The sequence below is a fragment of the Erpetoichthys calabaricus genome, chromosome 8 (genome assembly GCF_900747795.2).
Source record: "Erpetoichthys calabaricus chromosome 8, fErpCal1.3, whole genome shotgun sequence".
NCBI lineage: Eukaryota > Metazoa > Chordata > Cladistia > Polypteriformes > Polypteridae > Erpetoichthys > Erpetoichthys calabaricus.
In genome coordinates this window covers 44,868,205-44,895,512 of record NC_041401.2, presented here as the reverse complement: position 1 = coordinate 44,895,512, position 27,308 = coordinate 44,868,205, and the positions used below count along the sequence as shown (strand labels likewise).

At 37.8% G+C, this 27,308-nt stretch overlaps 1 protein-coding gene across 1 annotated transcript in view; it reads right to left on the bottom strand.

Moving 5' to 3' along the window:
- thsd7ba (thrombospondin, type I, domain containing 7Ba) overlaps positions 1 to 27,308 on the bottom strand; it is a 1,117,993-nt gene that overhangs the window by 385,012 nt on the left and 705,673 nt on the right. Inside the window, exons 9-10 of the mRNA XM_051931000.1 lie at positions 9,002 to 9,193; positions 5,137 to 5,371 (exon numbers count right to left, since the gene is read on the bottom strand). Coding sequence (XP_051786960.1) covers positions 5,137 to 5,371; positions 9,002 to 9,193 — 427 coding nt within the window. The remainder of the gene's footprint in view (positions 1 to 5,136; positions 5,372 to 9,001; positions 9,194 to 27,308) is intronic.

The following is a 27,308-nucleotide window of genomic DNA, read 5'->3' as shown; positions in this document are numbered from 1 at the left end:
TAAATTACAGAATCAGAGAAATATTGAATCATTATGATCTGCAGATAATGTAACCATGAATTTCTTTTCAATGTGACATAAATACTAAGTACATGTCTATCCACTGCATGTGTAACAGCTAGTAGCTCCTTCCCTCTTCTAATCATTTCTAGATAAATGAACTGATTTTTTTGTATGATGATTGTCAGGATTATTAAACTTACTCAGTACAACTTCAAGCAGCAGGAGAACTGATTTAGGGTGCCAGAGGTTATCACAAGCAGCTTAGAGGGCAGTGACTTTCCTGCTGCATGTGCAACTCTGCTGGTGTTTCAGTAACTTGCATTGGGGATCTATTATCCAATCAGGAATTGTATGCGGTAAAACTGGAATATATACAACTTGAAATGAGCTCTCTCAAGATAAATTTAAAACGGTACACTTACCGTATATACTCATATATAAGTCTGGTCTTGAAGCCCGAAAAATCAATCATAAAATTAGACCTTGACTTATACGCCCGTTCAAAAATGCGACATTTAATTTTTTTTTTTTTTACATCTTCTTGCCTTCTCCAATCTCGCATCAGTTTCTCAGACACACCGAATTTAGTTTCAGCAGCGCAATTACCAATTTCTTTCGCTACTTCAATGACGTTTAAATTAAAACCAGCTTCATATTTTCTTCTAATTGAATGCTCCATCGTAGATAAGGGATGCTCTTACGATAAAGGTGTACGAGGGTGTAAGATACAAAAAAACACAAATCAGTGCAAACGTTGCTTCGGAAATACAATAGTTTGGGTATTACTGTGTGGTCACCTAGGCAAAATAGAGAGAGAGACAGGTTAGAAGCACGTGTTGATACAGCGCACTGCCGCACCCACATAGAAAAAAAGGCAGTTACTCTCTCAGGTGAGTGTTAGCATATCTTAATCCCTTGCACCAATATTCAAATTATACGACTGACATTATAAAATATCAGAAACTATACTGTAAAATCAAGTCCTGACTTATTCGCGGGAGAAATTATCCAAGTATATACGGTATCCCAAATTAAAGTCATAGAGAATATTTCTCTATTTTAAGATAAGTGAGTGTCTTTCAAATTTCAAAAGTTTGTACAAAATGCCCTGTTTGAGATATTTGTGAAACTTTTTAAACAACTTTCCTGGAAGAGCAAGTGTAGCAAATTTCAACTAAATCAGTTCACTGGTAACCAAACTGTTTCATGCAAGTAGACAGACAGACAGACATGACATGACATGACATTGACAGATGGTGCTTTTTGCATTATATTCAAACACACCTAAAAGAATATTGAGAGTAAAGAAAGTGCTCCAGCTTTGAGTCCCACCAGATACAGTGACAGTTTTCTTATTATCCCAGAAGTATCCAGTATCTGTTATTTATTATTTTGTGTTATTTCATTTATAAACTCATCTGTTTCTAATTATTTTCTTTTTACTTGCAAATTTTTCTTTAACAGCTTGTAAAGCACTTTCGTCTGCATTTTTTATGTCAAAATATGCTATAGAAATAAATGTTGTTTTTGATTGATATTCAACAATCTGTTAAAGTGTACTAAATTATGTTGTATATACAGCAGTAAGGGAGGGACAAAAGAGAAAAATGAATATATAGCAATTAACAGGATTTTGAAACATCTCTATGAAGGACTAATTAAGACTCTGTACCTTTATTCTAAAATTACCCACCTGATGAGCCCCAAATAGCGCAAAACACATGTCGTGTACTCTTTGTATTGTTTGGCAGGTACAATATAACATGTCTGTGATCTGCTTCTTGCAACTGAGAGGATGTGGCGGATGTCTGCAGGTAGCTGACCAACCACATGCGTTACTTGGTATGTAACTACCCAAATATCAGATTGTGAACAGACTTATGCATTGTGGACGCCATATGGGCTGGAACGGTGCTGTGGCTAGGAGCAGAGATGGTTCCTCACCTGGATGGGAGGCTCCAAGAAGGCAGATAGGCATCACGACCAGGAAAGAGAGAGGAACTAGACCCAGAAGAATTGGCCAGAACAGAGGGTCGAACATCCCCTTAAAGAATGAAGATGTTGCTGAGAGTTTTTTCCTCCCCCAGCATGCTAGATGGCAGCAGCCCTGGATAGCAGTCCCCAGGGGGAAACAGATTACATCACCCGGCATGCCCTGCTGGGGTCACTGGGTGCCGCAAGACGGCATTGCAGGGAGAGAAGCTCCTTGTTATAATAGACTTCCATGTGACACAGAAGTGCTTTCGTCGGGCAATCACCCTGACACCAGAAGTACTTCTGGGTCCATAATAAAAGGCACTATACTCCCTTGGCCAGGCAAGTCAGAGGTAGAGAGGCAAAACTTGACTGGAGGAGGGTAGTGCGGTGGTAAGAAAAATATTGTGAGGAGAATTGTGGAGCAGAAAGTGAAATTTGTACTTTTTGTGACTTTGAAATATCGTGGTGTAATAAACACACCGGTATTCAAACCCAGGACTGAGTTGTGTGTTCGTGTTCATGTTTTGGGGCATGCTAACACCCCTGGTTCCATCACAGCATGTAATACTCCAATCTACACCATGTCAAATAAGCGAAGCAGCCGCCGTGGCACAATGTCAGAGGTTTCATTTCAGGCGCTGACATCTGAGGTTTGAAGAAAAAGTGCATGCACCTGATGAGCCCTAAATAGGGTGTAACACGTGTTGTGTACCCTTTGTATTGTTTGGCAGGTACAATATAACGTGGTGGTGACTGGCTCCTTTTATTGGTCCTGGGAGTATTCCAGCTAGCTCATCAAGATTACTTGGAATCACTCACAGATGTGGTAGAAATCCATAATAGGGCTCTGCAGCTCCTCTTGGTGCCCACCACGGAACCCAGCAGGGCTGTACCAAACTCCAGCTCCCAGCGTGCCCTGTGGGAATCCATGGTGCCACAGCCGCCCCGTGGACTGCCCTCTAGTGTCCCAGGGGTGGTATTGCCTCATCGGTGTTCTCTCCCCTGGTCCTTCCATTCTGTTGCTGTCCCGACAGCACCTCACAATATATATATAGGGCACCAGATAGCCCCAAACCACAGAAACAGCAATACAGCCCACAATATATTTAAGTAAAGGATTTTATTGCACAAGGCAGTTTTAACATTATCCTCTCTCCAGTATTAAGCCCCCAAATCACAATAAATCAATACAATCACCAATTCTTTCTCTTTCTCTCCTTCGCTGAGTGTTGCTCGCTGCCTTCCAACTCTGACTGTGCGATGTGAGGCAGCAGACTCCTTTTATATTGGACCCAGAAATGTTCCCGGTGCCACTCTGTCTTCTGGGAAGCACTTCTGGGTAATAAAGAAAGTACTGTGTCCTCCCCCTTCTAATAAGACCAAGGGACTCAGACAGGGCTGCACTTCTGGGCTCCAATTCCCAAGCAACCCTGTAGGTGTTCCAACTGGGGTTGCATTATGAGGACCATTGCCACCTGACATAAGGGGGATGAAACCATTCCCGAATCACAGCTTCCATTGGTTTGTCTATTATTTCCTGCCAGCCAGAAACCACGTTATTTCTCTGATCTGCTGACCAATTTACTTTAGTCACCGTGTTGGCCTCCCATCTAGGTAATGTATATTTCCTTGTCTAATCTGGGATTCCTGTTCTCCTCCTTTTACTATATATATAGTAGGGCACACTCAGAATGAGTCAATTTCGAATTGCAATTTAAAGTAACATGCATAACTCTGGGGATGTAGAAGGAAAGCCAGAGTACCCAGAGGAAAACGATGCAGATATGTACAGAATATGTAAAATCCACACAGGCAACTACAAAAGGTGAACCTAGGAAGATGGATCCAAGAAGTAGCCTCGTAAATACATACTGCATATACAATTTTCTTCTTCTTCTTTTGGCTGCTCCCGTTATGGGTTGCCACAGCGGATCATCTTCTTCCATATCTTCCTGTCCTCTACATCTTGCTCTGTTTCACCATCACCTGCATGTTCTCTCTCATCACATCCATAAACCTTATCTTAGGCCTTGCTCTTTTTCTCTTCCCTGGCAGCTCTATCCTTAGCATCCTTTTCCCAATATACTCAGCATCTCTCTTCTGCACATGTCTAAACCAACACAATCTCACCTCTCTGACTTTGTCTCCCAACTTTCTAACCTGAGCTGACCCTCTAATGTACTCATTTCTAATCCTATCCATCCTCGTCACTCTCAATGCAAATCTTAGCACCTTTAACTCTGCAACCTCCAGCTCTGTCTCCTAATATAAGCAAATTATATAATCTAACCCTGTATATCAGTGGTGGACAATATGCTTTATAGTTCAGTACCTTGTGAATTGGACCACAAGAACTACCAGCCCTTCTTAGCTGATGCTTTATTCTTTAAGCAATTTATAAATCATAAGCATGGAGCCGAACAACAGATTTATCAACTTAAGGGACCTGGGTTCAATTCTGAGCCATGTCGTTGTCTTTGACTTTTATTTAACAATTCACCTAGCAGCTCTGATTAGACATTGCCTAACCATGTACCAGGTTAGTGGTTAGGCTGCTGTCCTGTTTCTATAAGTATACACATCTTCTCCAATTCACTGCTAATTCCTCTATAGCTTTTTTAAGCATCTTCTTTAAAGTGTAGAGAGCACTTCTTTTTAGGTTTAACAGTCATCCCTAAAGAGCAGTTGTCACTAAGTATTGCTTTTGTTTTGCAGTCCCTGTAAAACATTCTCCTTGATCCTTACTGGCAAAGCTCAAAGAAACAGGAAACCCAGGAATTATCCACAACTTTCTTCTTTTCTCAGAACATGTAACTCTACCAAAGTAAAAATCTGAACATTCCAAATGTTAGGGTCTATTGTATAATGCCCTTAGGGGTCTCAGTTATGTTTAACTCTCATATTCACGGCAGTGACTGGGTGATCCTTTCTCCTTGCCCTATATATTCCATTATTGACAGGACTTCCGGGTTGTCTGCTGAACAGCACCCTTTGTGATCAAATACTATGTGTAATCTATTACTATGATGTTGCACTGACTTTTATATGTCTCTGGTATTTTCAACTTATAATGTACCTTAAAATGTCTTCACATTGTAGGTAAAATATCCTTGGCTTGAGGAAAAAATGGATAATCATATCAAATGAATGTATTACCTTTTAGGTGTTACTTGACCCACATTCATTTTCATGCAGACAACCTTCCTGGTCTGAACGCCTACAGCACAAGTCGGCTTCCCATTCCAGTTGCTAGTCGCGTTGATTGTTGTCATAGATATGTCTTCCGTGCAAGGACCCCAAGGAGTGACATCCCAAAAAAACACAGTGCATGGATGATCATTGCATTGCCTCCACTCCTCCAGTGCCTGAGCTGAAGGGCAAGGTTTTCCGTCTACAAGACAAAAGAGAAATATTATTTTGACTTGAATAAAATTTAAAATGCAAAGCATGTCTTGGCTACTTCAATTTCATCCATCTTTTAACAAATAATGACAAAAAAAAAGGAAAAAAAGATCAGCCGGATCCTGATTATAGTTGTTAGTGGGAAATACAAAATCTTGTGTTGTTGTGTAATCTGCACTTTCAGAACATAACCATCCATTAGACACTATGCCACTTCTGTTCCCTCTAGTTACCATGTCGGTGTAGGAAAAGCAATCAAAATTTGCCCTCAGACCAACGGAATTTTAAAGAGCGAAAACAAGGTTAATTGAGCGTCAGTTGTCTTGTTAGGTTACACTGTAAAGAAATACACTTGCTTGCATCTGACGTGATTTGGAATTTGATGACAATTAATTGAAAAGTGACTGAGCGGAATCCGAATGTCCCAAGGCTCAGGTGTATTTTTATCTTAATTAGACATTTGCTTGTGCTGTTTGAAGCAGGCCACACATGATTTATGTCACATACCAGAAGTCAACTGCAGAATAATTTAGTGCCTAAGGACTCTGTTTGACATCAAAGAACCTTCTACCTTGAGATAATCCGGCATCGTAAAAAAATTTAAACCAATTAAGGCACAAAATGCAAAACTGCATCAGCATTGCTAATAAACATCAGCTTTCTAAATGGATATCAATAAAACATTGTGACAATATTTTGAGACTAAATAACCAAGCTTTAAAGCCGCATTCAGGTATCACTACCTTATGACATCTGTTCACATTAACTTATGTTTTTGGCTTAATTAATATTTTAAACCAAGACAAAGCTGTGTTCTGCTTGAGCAGATGCTACCTTCAAGGACTAGTTCTATAAAATTATGATTAATGATTTCTTATCTTCTGCTACTATAAGCCTAATGTGTACTCATAGTCTTCACTTGACTTTTTAGATAAATGGAGGACAGCTTTTTTGTTTACACCATTGAAGCAAAAGCCAGTTCTGCTACTTGCTATTTCAGATTTTTAATCACTCGAGAGCGTTGTGACAAACTATAAGCTTTTTTTTTTTCTCTCCAATTAGGAAATTTTGAAATCTGCCTCAGCAGGAGGATACGTAAACATGCACAAAGCTCTTAACACTCTGAAATAAATTCATACTGATCCTAGCAAATGAACTAGGATGTATGCATTGACATGGAAAAGATACACAAGAAGTCATTCAAACCTAAAATAAACAAATGTAAAGTTGTATTGAATGGTTTCTACTGTACAATCTATATATGGAAATGTCTATCTGTCCCATCAAGATTTTACATGTATTAAAAGGTCATGTACACTGTCATACGTTTTTCGTATGTCTAGGAAGCAATTCAGAACCAGTGGGTAACCAAAATCTATTCTATACAAAATACAGCAGCACTCGCCTCCAATTTATGCTAAATCAGTGTCATATCAATGTGCACAAAGATCGTTTTAACTTGGATCTTCATCTTTTTTTTTTTGCAACTGTAATTAACTTTAAAGAGGGTTAGACGGCCTTTGTATGGGTGTGAATGGTTAAGGTCTAGAGATGTAATAACAAAGAAAAATGGCTTTAACACATCACTCACTGCAACCTAGCTTGTCAATGTCTACTAACCAAAATTAAAAAAATATAAAAATAAAATAAAATCTGAAGGCCTGAAAAGTATTACTTTCAATGCTACTGGTTGGTAGTTTTTTCAGAGTATCTACTGTTCTACCTGCGAAAATACAGTACCTTCTGACGTATGTGTAAAATCTACACTTAACCAGCTTTCATCTGTACCACCACTGTGTTCTATTTGTAGAACTCATTTTAAAGAAACAGCTGCCATCCACAGTACTAATTATCCTCATAATTTTACAACAGTTCCATACCTTAAATACCTTAAACTATAAAGACTGAACACCTTCAGTCTTTCCTCAACGCTCACACTCCACAGTTGTATCTATGGACTTTCTCTAACACTTTTTTGCAATGTGGACAAGTCAAGCAAAATGACACCTTTTATTGGATAACTGAACAGATTACAATATGCAAGCTTTGGCTGCAACTTAGGTCCCTACTTCTTGTAATCTGTTCAGTTAGCCAAAAAAAGGTGTCATTTTGCTTGACTTCTCATTGCATCTATAATGGCTAATGCGGCACAACACCCTACCACTGAAATGTGGAGATAAATGCTCTACACACTATTCCAGAGAAGGTCTCAGAAGTACTCAGCATAGCATCGTATGAAACCTACTATTCCATTTGCCTTCTTAATCGCTTCTGTATATTAGAGGTGAAGAGAAACAAGTCCATCACGACTCCTTCATAAGATGTACTTTCAAGTTTCTGGCCACCTATACTGAATTCTATCAAAGTCAACCTGATTTTGCTTATTCTACATAATCCATCATTCTTTTCCCTTCCTAGTCTCAAAAAATGTAATTTTGCAGTTTGTAATTTTTCACATAGCCATTTGCTTATTGCCACATGTTTGATGTTACTGAATTTAAGAAAGACAATTAAAATATTAGTATGATATTACAGGGCTATTCAAAATGAAAGAGCGGATTTCAAAACTTTATTTCAAACAAACTGTATAAGACAGAAACACATTCCGCACATTACTGGATAGATAGATAGATAGATAGATAGATAGATAGATAGATAGATAGATAGATAGATAGATAGATAGATAGATAGATAGATAGATAGATAGATAGATAGATAGATAGATAGATAGATAGATAGATAGATAGATAGAGGAAAGTTCAAAGTTTAAAAGCCCGCCTAAAAATACCAGTGAATGCCACCGACTTCATTTTCATGCAAGATGGTGCCCTGTCTCATTTCCACTTGGAGTTACTGCATTACCTAGAATGACACCATTCCAGGAAGAGGTGGAAAACAAGATTTTTCTCTTCGTCTATGGCCTCCCAGGTCTCCAGACCTTACCCCCTGCGATTTTTATCTATGGGAGTACATTGAAGAAAGAGTGTTTGTTCCACCTGTGCCTGCTAATCTTCAAGATTTGCGACATTGGATTGAGGAAGCTGTGAATACAGTAACTAGGGACCAGTTGACTCGTGTGTGGCAAGAAACAGTGTACCGTTTTGATGTTTGTCACACTACACATGGTGCTCATGTTGAGTGCATGCAACCTCAAGGACCATAGGACCAAACTTTGAACTTTCCTCTATCCAGTGATGTGCGGAATTGTCTTATACAGCTTGTTTGACATACATTTTTGAAATCTGCTCTTTCATTATGAATAGCCCTGTATATATTTATGCTGACAGAGTTGTTGTATAACAGAAACAAATTATTTCACCATTCCATTGCTGAACACCATAATCTAAACTTGCTATGCAGTCGAAAGTCTGTGCAACAACTATGCCTGTGATACATTAGCTTTTCTACCTCTTTTCTTCCCTCAGCTATCTATCTATCTATCTATCTATCTATCTATCTATCTATCTATCTATCTATCTATCTATCTATCTATCTATCTATCTATCTATCTATCTATCTATCTATCTATTGGCAATTAAACACAATTATAATCTATTTGTTCATTTTAAAAATTCAGACTATTCATATTAGAAAGATGTTTAAAGGGATTATTTGTTACCTTGACCAGGCTGTGCTATAACAGATCGCACCCTGCTCTGCTTTCCTTCTGCATTCTTACTGGAACAGGAGTGAGAGCAGCTTGACCAAGGTGACCAATCGCTTATCACACAATCAAGAGGACAAGGCACATCACAAGGCAATCGAGATGATGGTGGCTCATCTAAACAGTGGTCATCTGAAACGGTTTTGCCTGTAAATGTAAGAGATGTTGTTAGAAAAATAGATCCTTTGACTTAAGGTTTTTCTATTTTTAGAACAATGTACTATACGTGTCACAAAACTGCTGCTATTGTGCAGTGTGTTGGACCTTAATGCCGAAACACATTTGATGTAGATTGGTTGCCACTGAAAACACAAGTACAGGGATAAGAAATAGTTATTGTTAAAGTATTTCGGCTTTTGATTCTATCCAAATACAAAAAAGTAATCCAGAGTAAAATTCAAAATCCAACAAAACATTTTTAGTGCTCTGAACTGTTAGAAATTATAGTGACACTTTAGTTTAGGCATCCATTAAATATCCATTATCCATGATTAACATTGTATCAACTGTGCTATTAACAATAATTATTGAAAACAAATTGTGCACATGCTCCAGTGGGTCAGCCAAGTGGTGCCGTGATACCACAGCTACCTCACAGTAAGGAGGCGGCGGTTCTTGTCCCGGGTGTTCCCTGTGCAGTGTTTTGATGTTCTCCCAGTGTCTTTGTGGGATTCCTAAGGGTGGACCATTTCTCCAAAAGCATGCAGGTCAAGGCTATGACACATTACATGACTCTCCCTTCAATTTTCACTCATAACTTTCATTTAAATAATCTTAGAGACTCATAGGCTGTTCCTTGAAGCCAGATGTGTAATGTGACATAGCCAGCAACTCACCCCAGTTAGTCCACACCTTGCTTAGATAAAATCAAACAGGTCTGAATTTGCATTTAGTTGTACGGACGGCCTCTGTGTGCATGAGAGTTGACAACTAATGAGTGCTCATCCAGAAGTACAATGCATATAATACAGCAATGAGGATTAAGTAAAGTGGGTATTTTGGACCTCACAAACAGAAGAGACATTCATCTGTCTGATGTTGCAGAATTCATCTAAAAAAGAATTCATTTTAGATTTCATTTTAGGTTTTATTAATTCCTAAGGGGACTGATTTTAAGTAGTATGTTGTGGACACCGGACAACTCCTGCAGTGTTACGCCTGGGCACAGACAAAGGCTGGGAGGTTTACCTTGTTACTCACGGGCACAGTTAGACAAAAAGATGCTGGATGTTTTGTCATTTAATGCAAAAAAACATGTATAGTGGTTACAAATAGTGTGTGTCAAATGAAGCAACACAAGTTCAGCTCATATGTTTAATATACTGTATTGGATAAATAGTTTTATATACTGTAGCTTTACTGCCAGTTGGAAAACTCTCTATTAAAGTTAAATATGTAAAGCAAATAAAGTAAGGTTAGTACAGTAAATTTCTGAAAAATACAAGTGCAAAGTTCTTATAAGATACTTTAAGCTAAAAATACTTACTGTATTAATAATCTTTATAATTGTTATTGCTATGCTATGCCTGGACATGGCCAAACACCAGATGGCTTAGTGTGTTATACACCAGATTGAAAAGTAAAATGTCAACAACCTATAAAAGTACAGTATATAATCTACTAGATACATAAATACATTTTTTCAAAATATATCCCATGGTATATTCAGTTTAAGAAGCTGATTCAAAATTTTAATTATAATTGATTTATATTTTTCATAGATCATTAACACATATACATGACATACAGTACTACGAAATCTTTATTCTAAAAATCAAATTAAATACTTCACTGTCATTTTAACTTTATCACTTGTTCAAGTATAATATTCACATGAGTGATGTATTTATTATGAAAAGCTGTGCATGCTAAATACATTTATCTGTATAGTAAAGACTATTTCATTTCTCTATTATAAAAAAAAATCTTGGAAGGAGACGAGACGTGATTGTCTCAGAGAGACACTTTCCCGTGAGATGAGTCTTTGTGCCAAGAGATGTAACCAGGCCCGGGGCCAGAAGCCCCACATGACAAGAGCTTATGCAAAGAGATTTGGAAAAGTCCTGCCCACATAACCATGCACACGGTTCAATCATTTCTCAATTGTGTGAATGCTATTGTCAGACACGTTTCTTGTAGAGAGAAAGAAACGATATTCACTCACATGTTGCGTTGTCACAATGTAATTTCAAACACGGAATCAAAATTCAATGCAATATTAATGAAAAGGTAAAAGCGAAAAGGGATTGAATATATGGACATAGATGATATGACAGAAGTGTGTCGCACGAGATGCAGATCACACGGCATGGCGGCAGCAGCAGCAAGTTAACAGCTGATTGAACAAAGAGGAGGTAAAAAAAACTGTATGTGTTGCCTATTGTAACACCATTTAAAAGGGGGTGTTGGAGGAGCGACAGCGTCTCCTTGGGGTGCGTTCAGCCCCCCTCTTCACAACACGAGCAGCATTGTACATTTCAGAAAATTCAAGATGTAGAATTTACAGTTCATTGATAACACTGGGATTCTTTCATCTGTACTTTAACAAATTTCACTTGCTGACTCCAAATCTGAAAACTGTTTTCATCCAGCACGTTCCATTTTTTAGTTATGATGTTCCAGGTCTTGGACAACTAGGGTGACTGCACAGTAAAGGCGATGCATTTCAGCATTTAAGAAATAAGTTTGGTCTCAAGAAAAGTGAAGCCAAAATTAAGGAAGGTGTTTTTGTTGGTCCTGAAATCTGTGAACTGACGCTTGACGATGAGTTCAAAAAGAAACTGAAGCCAACTGAATTAGCACCCTCACTCATGCAGGTTGTCCAGAATTTTCTTGACAGTCAAAGAGCAGAGAATTATACTGAGCTTGTGGAGAATATGCTGAAAGTATATTAGCTTACGGGATGTCACTGAAGACACGTTTTACATTCTCATCTCGACTTTTTTCCACCAAATCTAAGCGATGTCAGAGATGAGTATGGGGAAAGATTTCATCAAGATATAAAGGTGATGGAAACGGATATTGGGGAAAATTCACTCCGAGCATGATGGGTGACTACTGTTGGTTCTTGAAAAGAGAGACGGATGTGCAGTACAAGCGCAAAAGCGAGTGCCTCCGACATTTTTGGGCTCGCTGACCTCACTTGTATATTGAGGTAAATTGACATAAATATGCTTTAACGTGTCTCTGGTATCGTCTTCTGGTTTGTTTTCAGATCGTGTTGATATATTATATTGATATTCAAAAGTGTCAAAACATCAATAATGTGTATTTCAAAAACCTGACGTGCTAGCTTAATTCCGATTTCATAAATGAAATCAGTGTAAAAAAACTAATAAAGAGCTGCTCTGAAGTTCCCAGAAGCAAACAGAATTTTTTTTTGTAGACCAGTGAACCTATTGAGTTGATAATATACTATAGTAATTTTAGTAGCAACTTTTTATCAAAGTTTTTATAAAGTGTTTAACCTTTGTGTTTGACAATGGAGAACTGGCTCTGGGTGAAGTAGCATGAGTCACTATCCACTAATACTTTTAGTAGTATTTTATGTCAATTGCTAAATTGTCAACTGTATAATGAGCATAACAGCTCTGGCATGTTTTTACAGCACTTTGTTACCTTACATAGATTCACACATTACCCTCATTTTGTTGTTTCAAAATAGAAAATAAACATTCAAGGAAATACATTAATAAAATCCTTTTAGAATAACAATTACTGGACATTCTCCATTTTAGTATTCATTTATCCAGTCCCCCAAAATCTTTAAACCCAACAATGTAATACAAAATAAACATTAAACTATGAAATGTAAAAGCCTTAAACATTAGTCTATGCCTTCATAATTAGCATCAGTAAATTATAGACAATTGGAATGAAAGGGGAACTCTTTATAAAGATTTGACAGAGCTAAGCCATTAAATGTCATTAGTTGATGTTGATCAACTCCGGACTCCATTTCAGAAATGTAAATTGTCAACAAACATTAGGAAAGTCATGTTACAAACAGCGCAGCATTTGAAACCATAACCTAAAACAGCTAGCCTTGCATAAAGTAAAATGAGCAACCACAAAATGCATTCTTAAGATGGAATACGCTTAAATACATGTATATTACCAATTCTAAGTTTAAAGTCAGTTAATCTTTACATCTTATTCACAGTTGAATGACTTTTGTTACAGCTATAATTGAAGGCAGGCTGTAATGGAAATAAGATTTTTTGAACCACATGATCAATGATTTAAAGACCACTCATAGTAAGAAGTCAAGCAAAATGACACCTTTTATTGGCTAACTAAAAACATTACAATATGCCAGCTTTCGAGGCAAATCAGGCCCCTTATTCTGATTACATTGTGCCTGAAGAAGGGGCCTGAGTTGCCTCAAAAGCTGGCATATTGTAATCTTTTTAGTTAGCCAATAAAAGGTGTCATTTTGCTTGATTTCTCACTACATTAATAATGGGTAACACAGTACAACACCCTAGTACTAAAGACCACGCATAAAAACACATACTTATAGTTAAATGAATCTGAATACAAAATATTCTGCAGTTTACAAAGTTACTGGAAATAGTCTGTATTACCCTGATTATATGAAAACATTCTAGAAGAGTAAAAATACTGGGAGATCATAATGTCTACATACACCATATAACGATTTCATCATGTGAGGCTTTATGTTCATTAAAAGCTCTTTCATAGAAACACTAAAGCATATTGAAACAGTGAAGAAATGATGAAATGTTAAGTTTCCTCAGTCAAAACGTAGATCAGTAAAATATTATTTATTGAATACAGAATTCTTAATTTAATGTAATTGAATGCATAACTTTTTAGTACAATGGCTTGTGGTGGACCACACAGTACTTAGATCCCAATTTAACTTTAACATATGCATGGCTTCCTACGCATATCCAAAGCACATTTCTAACTCTGAATTATTCCAGTGAACGTGAATGAGTGGGTATGAGTTTGACCCTTCATGTTTGCTTTTTGCTTTACACCCATTGTTGTATAAATGCAAAGAATTATTATTGTTGTAATCTACAACTGTGACCAAGTAATACATGTTCAGATATTAGGAGAAGTTCTTAAAATGGATGGCTGTACCTTAGTGAAACCTGTGGAAGAATAATTTTAGGGTAACACAGCATTCATGTTAAAGAAATAGCATAAAGGATTACTAAATATCAGAAACCTGCTCAGACACACCAGGAAACCAGATAAAGGTCAAGTGAACAACAAAAAATCCATCCATCCATCAATTTTCCAACCCGCTGAATCCGAACACAGGGTCACAGGGGTCTGCTGGAGCCAATCCCAGCCAACACAGGGCAGGAACCAATCCCGGGCAGGGTGCCAACCCACCGCAGGACACACACAAATGGGCCAATTTAGAATCACCAATCCACCTAACCTGCATGTCTTTGGACTGTGGGAGGAAACCGGAGCGCCCGGAGGAAACCCATGCAGACACGGGGAGAACATGCAAACTCCACGCAGGGTGGACCTGGGAAGCAAACCCGGGTCTCCTAACTGCGAGGCAGCAGCGCTACCACTGCGCCACCGTGCCGCCCACAACAAAAAATGTACACTGAAATATAAGAATTGGTTTAGGAAAAATACTGAGACGGTCAAGTAAATAAAGAATGTACCAGAAGAAAGGTTGATGTAATATACACAATGTACTGAAGGATGATTAAGAAATCAGCAGATCTCCTATAAACAAGAATGGACAGTTGTTATATGCACAGAAATTTCAAGAGTGGTGGCGCAACTCAAAGGTATAAGAAGAACCAGAATATAACATGCTTTTATTTTATATAAATCATTTGGGTGTAAACCAATAAACCAATCAGAATAAAATGTATGCATTGATTGACACTGTATGTAAATTCAATATTCTCCTGTTAGGGGACGTTTGTTTCTTTAATAAGATGTTAAATTTCTACTACAAACCAAATTCATTCATTTTCCTAACATGTTTAATCTAAAATAGGGTTTTATGGAGTGAGAACATTCCATAGTGAGAACCAATGCTAGATGGGATGTTTATTTCAGGGCACCCCAAGCACAAACCCTCACTCTCACTCACTCACACATGGACAGCATGTAGTCTCTAATGATCACAACAAGTAAGGGTTTCAGATAAGGGATGGAAACAGAGTAACCAGAAAAGATGTATGCAGCATAGGAAGAGCACAAATAGTCTACATAGATAGTAATATGGCTGAAAATCAATTAGTGTCTTCCAAGCTACGCACTACAAGTAAAGTACCATTTTGCAAAGCGGCATGCAATGACAGCCTGACATGACTTATTGAACAATGCACTAATGTTAGACAGTGCTTAGAGAGTTAGATAATCAGCATGCTTAATGACACTGAGACAAAACCAATATTGTATACAGTATGTAAGAATTTGTGGTTTCTAAATATTTCCAGAACTAAACGTAATCATTACTGTGTAGGTAGATATTCTGCTATGACAGATACTGCATCTTAACCCTGATATGTGCTAGCTGAGCAAGATGAACAAGAAAGTATGCTTTAGATCTTGTGACAGAGTCCTTAAAAGTGACTCCCGGTTCTGACAAGGTGTCCCACAGAGAGACGTATCAGTGCTGCATGGGCACAGAGACAGCTGTATTGAATTCCAGCACAAAATTGGTGTCTTCTTTAAAGGAAAGCTAGAGATTGTTAGAAAATAGTAAATTCGAAATAAAATGTGTCAAGATGGGAAGGAGAAAGGGACAAAAACAGAACAACATGCTATCAATATACTGTGGTACAACAGTCTTAGACAGACAGTCTTTTGTGATTTCTGGAAAGAGAATATTCTTTTCTGTAGTAATTCTGCCATTGTTCAACATAACCAGAAGAAAGTGCACCCATCAACAATGCCTACCAGACAAAAAAAAATATAGACGCGTGAAAAAGACTAATTGGGTGTATTATTAAATGCCCTATAATCACTCAATACTATTAATTAGGCTCTGGTTTCCTCAACCCAAGACTTGTTTAGACGGATTTCATAATGGATGGTGTCATGTACGTGTGTCAGAGGGTCACGCTCCAAGTTCCTTCCAGGTATGTGCTACTACCCTGAGCTGAGAGTGGGCACTACTGCTAGCTGTCATATCTTATTCTTCCTAGTTATTCTTACTACCCAGTGAGGGCATCTAACTCTGCCCCTTCCAGTCTCTGGGCCATAAAAGCGAGACGCCCGGAAGCAGGTATCACTTCTTGTCCAAGTGACCAAAGCAGAAGAGCTCCACAGTATAGCTTTAAGCACAAAGTCATTCAGACTAACTTAGCCAGAGTGTTACAGTGGCAGTAATTTTGTTTCTTTTTGAACACCATCATTCATTGTTTTTGTTAAAGCCTTTAAGTAAACCGGAACAGCTGGGTTGGCACGCCAAAAATTTGTCAGAGTAACAGCCTGTCATTCCCTTGGATGACCACAATGGATGCATATACAGTACTGTTAAACTTCAATACAGTGTATCATACGTTTGCACATTTATGTTGCATCAAATAAACCTGATAGTATTTCATTCACAATAAGCTCCCAGTTTTAGCATATCAACAGCTTTAATGGTCATCTATCAGTATTTGAAGTACTTTTACAAAGCTAACATAGTATAAAATCCTTAATGTATATAAAATATTTTAGTTTTTGAATGTCTGTGCTGAGTTAACTACAACTAATATAGGTTTTGAACAAATTTCTACTTCTACTTCATCAATCCTTCCATTTCCTGAACCCTTTTTTAATTACAGGCTTGCAAGGGTAGGGAGTCAGACTTGGAAGTAGTGGGTGTGACTAAGATACCTGTACCTGTATTGCACAATTACACACACTAACATAATCATGTATACTCAAATTAAAGCAAATAAACTGATACAGTAAATATCCTGAAAGTAACATGGAATTCATTATGATGTGGGAAAAGAAACAGAGAAAAACCAGTAAAAAACTCATATACAGTACACACAGTAGGAGGCAGCATCACTACACAGTGCTCCACTGTACTACATCTTGTCCAGTTCATATACAAAATGACAGTTCATTTTGGTGCTAAAACCTCATTATAAGACACAATGAGTAGTGGCAAGTCTTATAACCATCCCAATGCTTTAAAATAGGAAACAAAATGAAGAATGAATTCCTAATTTGTACCAAAATATTCTCAAACACTCTTAATCCAATTTAGGCTCAGACGGGATTGGAGTCTTGTGCAAGGAACTCTGGGTGCAAGGCAGGAACTAACCCTGAACAAGAGATCTACTTATGACAGGGACAACTCATTTTCACAAAGCCAATTTAATTCAACAATAAGAATAACACCCATCCTGACTCAGGATATTGGCTCCATGAAGAAAAACCTTGCCACTTTTGTCTAAACTTTTGCAAACTTTGTCTAAAAACACTTTTATGGAGATTAGGTTAATGGAGAAAAAAACCTGTTGGATGAAAACTAAAAGTCATATTTGTGTAATTTTAAAATGCTTTATGAAAGCTGTACACACTTCAGAGATGAAATGAAATTTGAGTGGATATTGGCAATAAAGTGGTGTTATATATGGGTACCTGAGGATCACCTTCCAGGCTTAGACAATGTATGCAATACCCCAAACATTCACTGGGACAAGAAGGAGCACCAACACTAGCAATACCATCTCTTTTCTCCTCTGTAGCTCCGAGAAAACACCCAGTGAGGGTGCTATAGGCACACCCGTGCTCAACTAAGCCATGTCTCTTTCAATTGAGGACGACATAAATTTGAGGGCTCCTGGAAGATGGTGTCTCGGTCTTAGGAACATCCTGGAGGATGTAGCTCTCAGACCAAGACCTGCTCGAGAAAGCCAATAGTTTTGAAAAGCCGCAGAGGCTAAAAAGGCCTATATTGGGCCTGACTTCTGTTGCACCACTACATGCTCATTTGACACTGACAGTAAATGGGATGACCCGGATGGCTTTCCAACTTTTTTTTGGGTTTCCTCTCCCTTATTTGAACCTCATAGTGTTCATAAAGAAGCATTCCATTACTAAATCATATTTACCTACCAGATCTCAATGGCCTATTTGGAAATGGTAAAGAATCTGATGTCAATGTTATTTACATTACACAGTCCAGATGTGGTGTGACTGTTATATACAGTACATATTTAGTTTAAGTGAAAAGTGTTCCGTGTGGATACGTTATTACTGTATGTAGTGATACAGGAAAGGCTGCATTTCTTTTTCATTCAGTTTTTTATATTTTAGAAACATACTTGTTTCCTAAGTATGTTGAGCATAGAGTGGCTATGGCATTATGTGCCTATTCTGTAATTTCCTCAACCTCCATTGAGAGAAAGAATATGGATACACAACATAAATAATGAGTTGCAGGACTGTACTGCTAATTACTTTTATGATTATCAACAGCTAGATAAACGTTTTCATGAAAAAATAACACTTTAACATCTCTGCAATTGTCTCTATCCATGCTTATCTCTCCTTTTAATGTGTTGCACAAAATTGACATAATTAGGCCACATCCTAGAGTGAAAATCTGATTTGACTGGTTAACCTCACATCCTCACATAGGATATGGGTGATCTGAATTAAAATGGAATCCACTACCCCATATAAAGGGGCCTGTCTCCAAAAATTGGACACCATGTGGGTTCTGGGTGTTTATACCAAATCCAATCTATGTGTAATATGTGCAAAAATTTAAATCAGGTCACATCATAGAGGTAGTGTAAAACAGCTTAACTGTGTGATTTTACTTCCCCTACATAAATCATAGGTCCATAATGGTACTTGAAAAATGACTGTGATGGAGTCAAAATTTTTACTCTCAACCTTTCAACGAATTTGCACATTTTGCCATTCCTGAACTCAGTTCGACTGAGTGTCAGAATGTGACCCTGTAGATGCGATAATCAAAATGAACCACTTAATCTGAATGAAACCTGGCATAACTATTAGTCATGGAAAGTGTAATAAGTCTATTCACTTTGAGGCAAATCACTCAAGTAGAATTTGTTCTACAGAGGTAATGATTTTTATGTTTTTTGTGCACATTTGTGCCCTAAATGCAGCCTAATAGGAGATGAAGAATAATTGTCTTTTAAAAAAGATGATTATTCCCTTGCATTTTACATGATAAAATATTGGTCTGTGACATATTACTGCTAACAGAACAGATTGATGCAGGGCAAGTTATAGATTGGTAAAAAATTATAAGGATATCCAGCAGATTAGTAGTGAGCCTACAATACCAATGAACGCAGTGAGATACTCACACAACTATTTCTAAATAGTTTACATGCAATGTAACAGACTTCTTTGACTGCTACTCCAGTCAAATAAATTAAAACATGTTTTCCATTACTGTGTTAAGCTTTGAATTTCTTATCCAGGGTGATAACTGTAATGGAAGGGTGACAAAGTGATGTACCCCAGTTGTTTGTTTAGCCATGAAAAAAAGCTGTAATCTAAGCTAAGGAAACAGCAGTAAAGTTGCCCTCGATAATTCCATATTTATATGGTAAAGTTAAGTATTTTCAGAAGGCAGGTATCCCCAGTAAGCACTATACTATTTTATTATATTACATAGTAGGTTAGACCCTGAAGGAGATCAGTACTGTATAGAGAACATTGATGAAATGGCCACCCGCCTACAGCACTTCATAGCATTTTAGGCTATATAAATGATGTGTTGATGTTACAAATGGAACAGACAAAAATAAATAACACCATGGAAAGGCCCATAGCATATTTGGTTTCAATTTGTTTATGGGCTTTCTATTTTGTCATTCATCTTAGTCTGTCTTACAAAATACATCAAAATGTTATTTGAGCTAATATATTATACTTATTCTGGGAAATCCTTTGCTCTGGATAATTCAACAAGTGTACTTTAAAATGACAATTTATAAATGTTTCAAGAAATTTTCCTTGTCACATTTTTGGGCACTGCAGTACAAGCATGTGACACTTAACATAAATGTGCACGAAAAGTATTGCAAATGTAGATGACTGAATGGTAAGAGTTAACTGGTATTAGAATGCTCTTAAATTGTAAAGATCTCTGTGGGGTTTTTCTTGTTGTTCTTTTGGGTGGTTGGGACATTTGTAAGTAGCTATGGATGTTCCGTCACCTTTGTGGTGTTTGCAGGTTTACTTCTCATATCTCAGAGATGTGTAGGATAAATTGGTGAATTTTATTATTATGATGAGCCTTGAGTTGTTTGGAGAAGCTAAACGGTGCAGCGCATGCTCCTGTGTCCGCCCCAGAGATCCAACTAATGCAGCCTCATGAAACAGAAGGTCTTAATAAGCAATGTGAGTATGGTAGACATTACCAGTATTTAACTTTCCAGTGTTATGTCTGTAGTACTGGGGTTTTGAACCGTGTTAGCCATTATGGATGTAATGAGAAGTCATTTTGCTTGACTTGTCATTACATCCATAATGGCTAACACGGTTCAAAACCCCAGTACTACAGACATAAAAGACTCCGAAATGTACCTCTATTACATGGAATTGAAGACCCGGTGGACGAAACTGGCACACCTGGACAGTGACATCTTCTTCTTAATGAAAGAATAGTTAGCTAAGAAAAGGTGTCATTTTGCTTGACTTCTCAATGTCATGAGAGAAATAAAAACTTTTGGAAAATGGTTGACTTCCTCTTAACCAAATTCTTTTTTTTAAAAGAGTACCCTGGACATGGTTGGAGATCAGTGCTCAAGATAGACTACACACAATTAATACCTGAGGTGACAACGCTGATCTCTACTGACAATTCTCAAAGTCCAAAGGGACTGAAATGATTCTTGTGTCTTTTCCGTTGTCATTACAAGACTTCTGCCAAGTTCACTACTAAAATCGCTAAAGGCAGATTATTCTTGTCAAAGCTGTGAGCTCATAAATAAAGTTCAATTTGAAATATCAAAGGCCTACAGAGCCAACTGTGACTGTGTGACTTACTGTAACCGATAATGGACTGGTGTCCCATTCACAGGGGTACCTGGTCTGTGCCTGAAGCTAGCAAAATAGATCTGCCACCAAACTAGATTAAACAGTATTTAAAACAAATGGATGACATTGCAGCATAGTCCAGTTTTACTTTTATCCATCTCAGTTTGAATTACAATGTTTTGTGTCTTTTCTTTGGAGCACAAGGGTTAGCATTGTTGCCTTAAAGTTATACAGAATGTGTTCATCAGTTTGGTTTTCTTCAAGTCATCACATTTTATTTTTCAAAAAAACTTAAATATGTGAATTTTAGATTAGACTTAGAGCACCTAGTTTTTGGTTTCAGGGTCCAGAGAGATGTGACTTTTGTCAGCAGTGGTTCTTTCAACTTCCTTTGATTTTCATGAGAAATTTTTATTTTTGTTATGGTTTCTTATCTACTTTGCAATATTAAACTATGTGACAGGTTACATAAAATAGCATTCTCTTAGTTCTAGTCAAGGTTTAGGGTGGCTGGTGCATATCTCAGCAAAATAAATCATTGACTAGGAACCAACCCTGGACCCATCGTTTCTCAGCAGTTGTTGAGTTAGCAAACAACTTAAACTATATGCTTTTGAAATATTGGGAGATACTGAACTCCAGGGGAAAACACGTATTGGCATGCAAAGAACATGAGAAGTTCAATGACTTTGTGTTGGGTTCAAATCCAGAGGTCTGGCCTACTGAAGCAAAACTTTTTGTAGGAATCAAAGATGTCACATTCGCATAAATTTCAGAACACTCCATCTGTCTATTTTCTGAATTTGGTTTATCCAGTACAGGGTTACTGTCTATCCCAACTACATATGTTGAAGGACAAAAATTAAATTCCACTGCAGGACTTACTCACTTAAAATCATTCACACTGGCTCAATTTATATCAGCTGATTTCTGCCAATTATCCATGCCCGTCTTGTACAGCATCCTTCTATACTCTATGTTTTGAACTTTCTTTCTCCACTACAGAGTCAAGAAGAGTCTGAATGTATCCTAATCTCATTACCAAATATGCCTGGGATGGGATGCTAATCTATCACAGGACAAATACAACAAACAAACAAACAAACAACTACACTGACACTGTGGAATGGCCAATAGGGGGAGGCAGCTTGATAGCAGAGGTCTCCAGGACTCTGAACAAATCCAAATCGTATTATGTGATATCATCTTCTGTTGAATTCTGCTCTGTACTTGTAATATTTGTATTGCACTATTATATTGTATTGAGGATTACTTGTGTTCTGTTCTGTGTATTGTATTGTATTGACCCCCTTTTTTTTGACACCCACTACACGTCCAACCAACCTGGAAAGGGGTCTCTCTTTGAACTGCCTTTCCCAAGATTTCTTCCATTTTTTTCCCTACTAGGGTTTTTTTTGGGAGTTTTTCCTTGTCTTCTTAGTGAGTCAAGGCTGGGGGGCTGTCAAAAGGCAGGGCCTGTTAAAGCCCATTGCGGCACTTCTTGTGTGATTTTGTGCTATACAAAAATAAATTGTATTGTATCGTACACACAAATACAAACACAAACTAGATTTGCCGCTAGACATGCTAATGTACCAAATAAAATCTACAGACTGTTCAAGAGCATCCAGTTCAAAATGCTAATCTTCCTCTAAAGCTCAAAATTCTTTCACAGTGTGTACCCAAAATCAAATTCTCATCAGTAATGGGAGCAAAACAGCAAGCAACCCTGATGAGGCATCAGAATCATAAATACTAAATATCAATTCACAGATGAGAAGTAGATCTGTTCTTTTTCTATTCTTTTTACAGTTTAGCAACTCTTACTGCAAAAGATGATTGAAGTCAAATTTTTGTTCCAAACACCTGAGGAATTCAAAAACATTACATGTATACATGTTCTTAAAACAGCTCACAATGAGTTGATGCGTGTGTACTGTATGTGTATGTGGGATCCCCTCTTTAGAGTATTATTATGTACTCTGTCCGTATGCTAGAGAATGTAAAGGAACTCTACTGTCTGGATCTGTTGATGAAGTGCGTAATTTTGAAACTGAATTGTGATTTATTGCTTCACATTCGTTGTATTTTTGATTTATCTCTTACACGAAGGGGCAGAAAAGGATGATTAGTATTTGATAGAGGACAACTGTTCATCATGTTTTAGGGTCATGAAATCCCACTCACACTTGGCCGGTTGGTTATCCAGGGTTGCGAAAAGAGCATGACAACAGTGAAAGGTCATTGAAGGACTTGTTACTACCTTGCCAGACCTTGGAATGGCAGCAGAGATGTTATCTTTAGTTAAATGCTTACTTCTATTTACAACGCAACAAAACAAGTAAAAAAAAATCTAAGTACAGTAGATTAAAACAATAAATAAAGAGACAGGTAGGTTTATGATGTAAAAGTTGATTCTCATGTTTGATGATAAATGATGCCCTGACCACAAGCAAAATTAAACTTATTGTAAGAGCCCGCCATTTCCTTGTAATCAGTTGAAAATGGAGAAGGAAAACAAATACAGTACATACAGAAGCAACTTTAATTGAATAATTAATAATGAATTAAAGTGAAAGGATGACAATTTGAAAAAAGCGTATTGAGAAATGGTAACAGCTTGTTACTGATTCTTCTTTAGGAGTACCATCTATAAAAATATATCCATCCCGTTGAATCTGAACACAGGATCACCTGGAGCCAATCCCAGCCAACACAAGGCAGGAACCAATCCCAGGCAGGGTGCCAACCCACTGCAGGACACACACAAACACACTAGGGCCAATTTAGAATCGCCAGTCCACCTAACATGCATGTCTGTGGACTGTGGGAGGAAACCCATGCAGACAACATGCAAATTCTACGCAGGGAGGACCTGGGAAGCGAACCTGGGTCTCCTAACTGTGAGGCAGCAGCACTACCACTGCGCCACCATGCCGCCCTTCCATCCATTATCCAATCCACTATATTCTAACTACAGCCTCACGGGGGTCTACTGGAACCAATCCCAGCCAACACAGGGCGCAAGGCAGGAAACAAACCCTGGGCAGGGCGCCAGCCCATCACATAAAAATATATCCCAAAAATAATTGTATATATCTCAGTATACGTACTGTACTATATATGTCACAGTTTTGTGTTCTTTTTACTTTTTTTCTGAGTCTGCTTCACACATTTTCTTAGATTTCTTTCTTCTCATTAGAAGTTTTGAGCTATAAGAAACTCATTTCTATCATTATTGTTTAGATTTTTAAAAACATTAATCACATACTTTTTGGGCTTTTTCTGGTAGTGTTTTGGGCTTTCAGTAGTTCTCTCTGTAGCTCTGACTTGCTAGTCATGACTCTGACCTACCCCACCTCTGGCTGAATAATACATATACAGGCATATTTATGTAGAGGAAGGATGATCAAAACCTTTTGAGTAGAAACCTGAAAATTGTATTCTAAGGTGCATTTTTAGAAAGTCACCAAAAGGTAACTTTTGGGAGCTAAAATATGTAAATTGAAAACTTCTGGCATTTGTGGTGTAAAGTATGTAATGCATTTTGAGAAAATGGTAAAGATGAAAAGTAAGTCTAAAAACAAAGTCCTATCTTCTCTAGCAGCCAAATCACTAAACAAAGACAAAGCAGAAATATTGCTGGATACATTTCTGAAACCAAGGAGACTGAATATCTAATTTAAGCCCCTGCAACATTTCAAGTTTCTGTCCATGATCACAGACAGTCAGGAAACACATGACCTTGACTATAGTGACATCATGGGTTGTGAACTCCTAAACTGTCTGGAAACACTACACAAACTAAACTCAAAATGGCAGTACCAATGGAAAACAAATTGGCAGGATGAGAAGACATTAAATATTTTAGCTATTTTAACTGTACGTTTTAGTACTGAATAAACGTTAAATATGAATTCTACCTATTCCAAAACCCACAAAGATACACAAACAGTGCAAAATAAGTCCATAAAAAAGAATCATAACATAGTATGTGTTTCTCATTTCAGAATCAAGTCAACCTAAATGGACAAATCTGCAAAATCGAGAATCAACTTACACAATTTTCTACAGTTGTGGCCAAACGTTTTGAGAATGACAAAAATATTAATTTTCACAAAGTTTGCTGCTTCAGTGTTTTTAGATCTTTTTGTCAGATGTTTCTATGATATACTGAAGTATAATTACAAGCATTTCATAAGTTTCAAAAGCTTTCAATGACAATTATGTTAAGTTTATGCAAAGAGTCAATATTTGCAGTGTTGGCTCTTCTTTTTCAAGACCTCTGCAATTCGCCCTGGCAGGCTGTCAATCAACTTCTGGGCCAAATCCTGACTGATGGCAGCCCATTCTTGCATCTTTATGGGTTTTTGTTCATTTACCTGCCTGGATTGACCACAAGTTCTCAATGGGATTAAGGTCTGAGGGGTTTCCTGGCCATGGAACCAAAATTTTGATGTTTTGTTCCCCGAGCCACTTAGTTCTCACTTTTGCCTCATGGCACAGTGCTTCATCATGCTGGAAAAGGCATTGTTCATCATCAAACTGTTCTTGGATGGTTGGGAGAAGTTGCTCTCAGAGGATGCCAATTCTACATCACGGTAATATCCATGCTCACACTGCACAGGTGTTCTGCAATCTGAAAGCACACCTCTGTGAGAGGTGCAATACCATCCACCCATTATCCAACCCGCTATATCCTAACTACAGGGTCATGGGGGTCTGCTGGAGCCAATCCCAGCCAACACAGGGTACAAGGCAGGAAACAAACCCCAGGCAGGGCGCTAGCCCACTGCAGGGTACACACCCACACACCCAGCACACACCAGGGACAATTTAGGAATGCCAATGCACCTAATCTGCATGTCTTTGGACTGTGGGAGGAAACCGGAGCACCCAGAGGAAACCCACGCAGACACGGGGAGAACATGCAAACTCCACACAGGGAGGACACGGAAAACGAACCCAGGTCTCCTTACTTCGAGGCAGCAGCACTACCCACTGCGCCACCATGCCAAGATGCAATGCAAATAATAAAAATGCTGAGTCAGCTAGAGGACAGGGATTGCACAAGCAAGGCAGAAGATTTTATTTGATGTGAATAGAAGAATTATGTGAATGACTGAAATAGCGTTTTAGTGTTCACAATGATTGCTATTAAAAGTAAATCTTGTTTGGTTTCACTAGTATTTTTTTCAATACATAGAGCTCAAATTTTATAATCAGTCCTTTTCTTTATCTATGTGTATATACGGTGTGTACAAATATTATGAAAAAATGAATATAGTATTTTAAAATATACATACATGCGTGTCAGAGGACCTCTTTACAGGGTCTGTCGGCATATGTAATAACACTCCTGGACGAGAGGGCGCACTTTCTTTAATAATATCATCTCCTTCTCTCTTCACAGTGCAGAGAAACTGACCAATGAGAGCAATTGACTCCTCCCCTACCTGTTTATTCTCTATATGCTTGGGCTTCCCGGAAGGAGACATCATTTTTTGGCAAGACCTAGTTGCTGGATGGAGCTCCTGAGAAACTGACCCCGATACCTGTGGCTAATCAGCCGATTGATTTAGTTTGTTTTCAACCCAGGTATCTAGATGGCAAGTGCACTTGTTTCTGTTGAACTTTTGAACATTAACCTGGTTGGCATCCCAAATTTTCCTTTTGTGAAGCTGTCATTCCTGCACATGGCCATATATAAACAAACACACACACACACGGTATATACAGCATATAAATATCCATTTGACCTACAGTGGTGAAGCTCCATCATTAAAGTCATCCCTAGAGATCTATTTCAGACCTTATTTCTCAGGGGCACTGTAAATGTGCAAGGTAATATTGGCAACCTGTGTTAGCATTCACTTATAAATCAAGTTAATTTCTCCTAAAAAATCTTCAGAGATATGCAGTAATCAAATGGTTCAATGGTTCTGAAGAAGGCCATGGCTGTGGCTCTAAAAATGTCATTTCCTTCTTGAGACTTGTCCCATCTTTTACGTCCATAGCACTATGTATGACAAAATCAGGGTGTTTAATGAGCAAAGGTTGCTAGGGGCAATTAGAAGAAAAATAGTATATTGAAATCTCTACACAACTCCATACCAGAAATACCCATATCAGTAAAAAAAAGAACAAAAAGCAAAGCAAAAAAAAAATACGCTGGTTTTTAGAAAATAAATTGAACTTAAAAAGTGTACACCTTGTAAAAATAACACAATTAAATTTATATGCTATTGAAACATAATTATCCTTGTGAAATAGCAACATG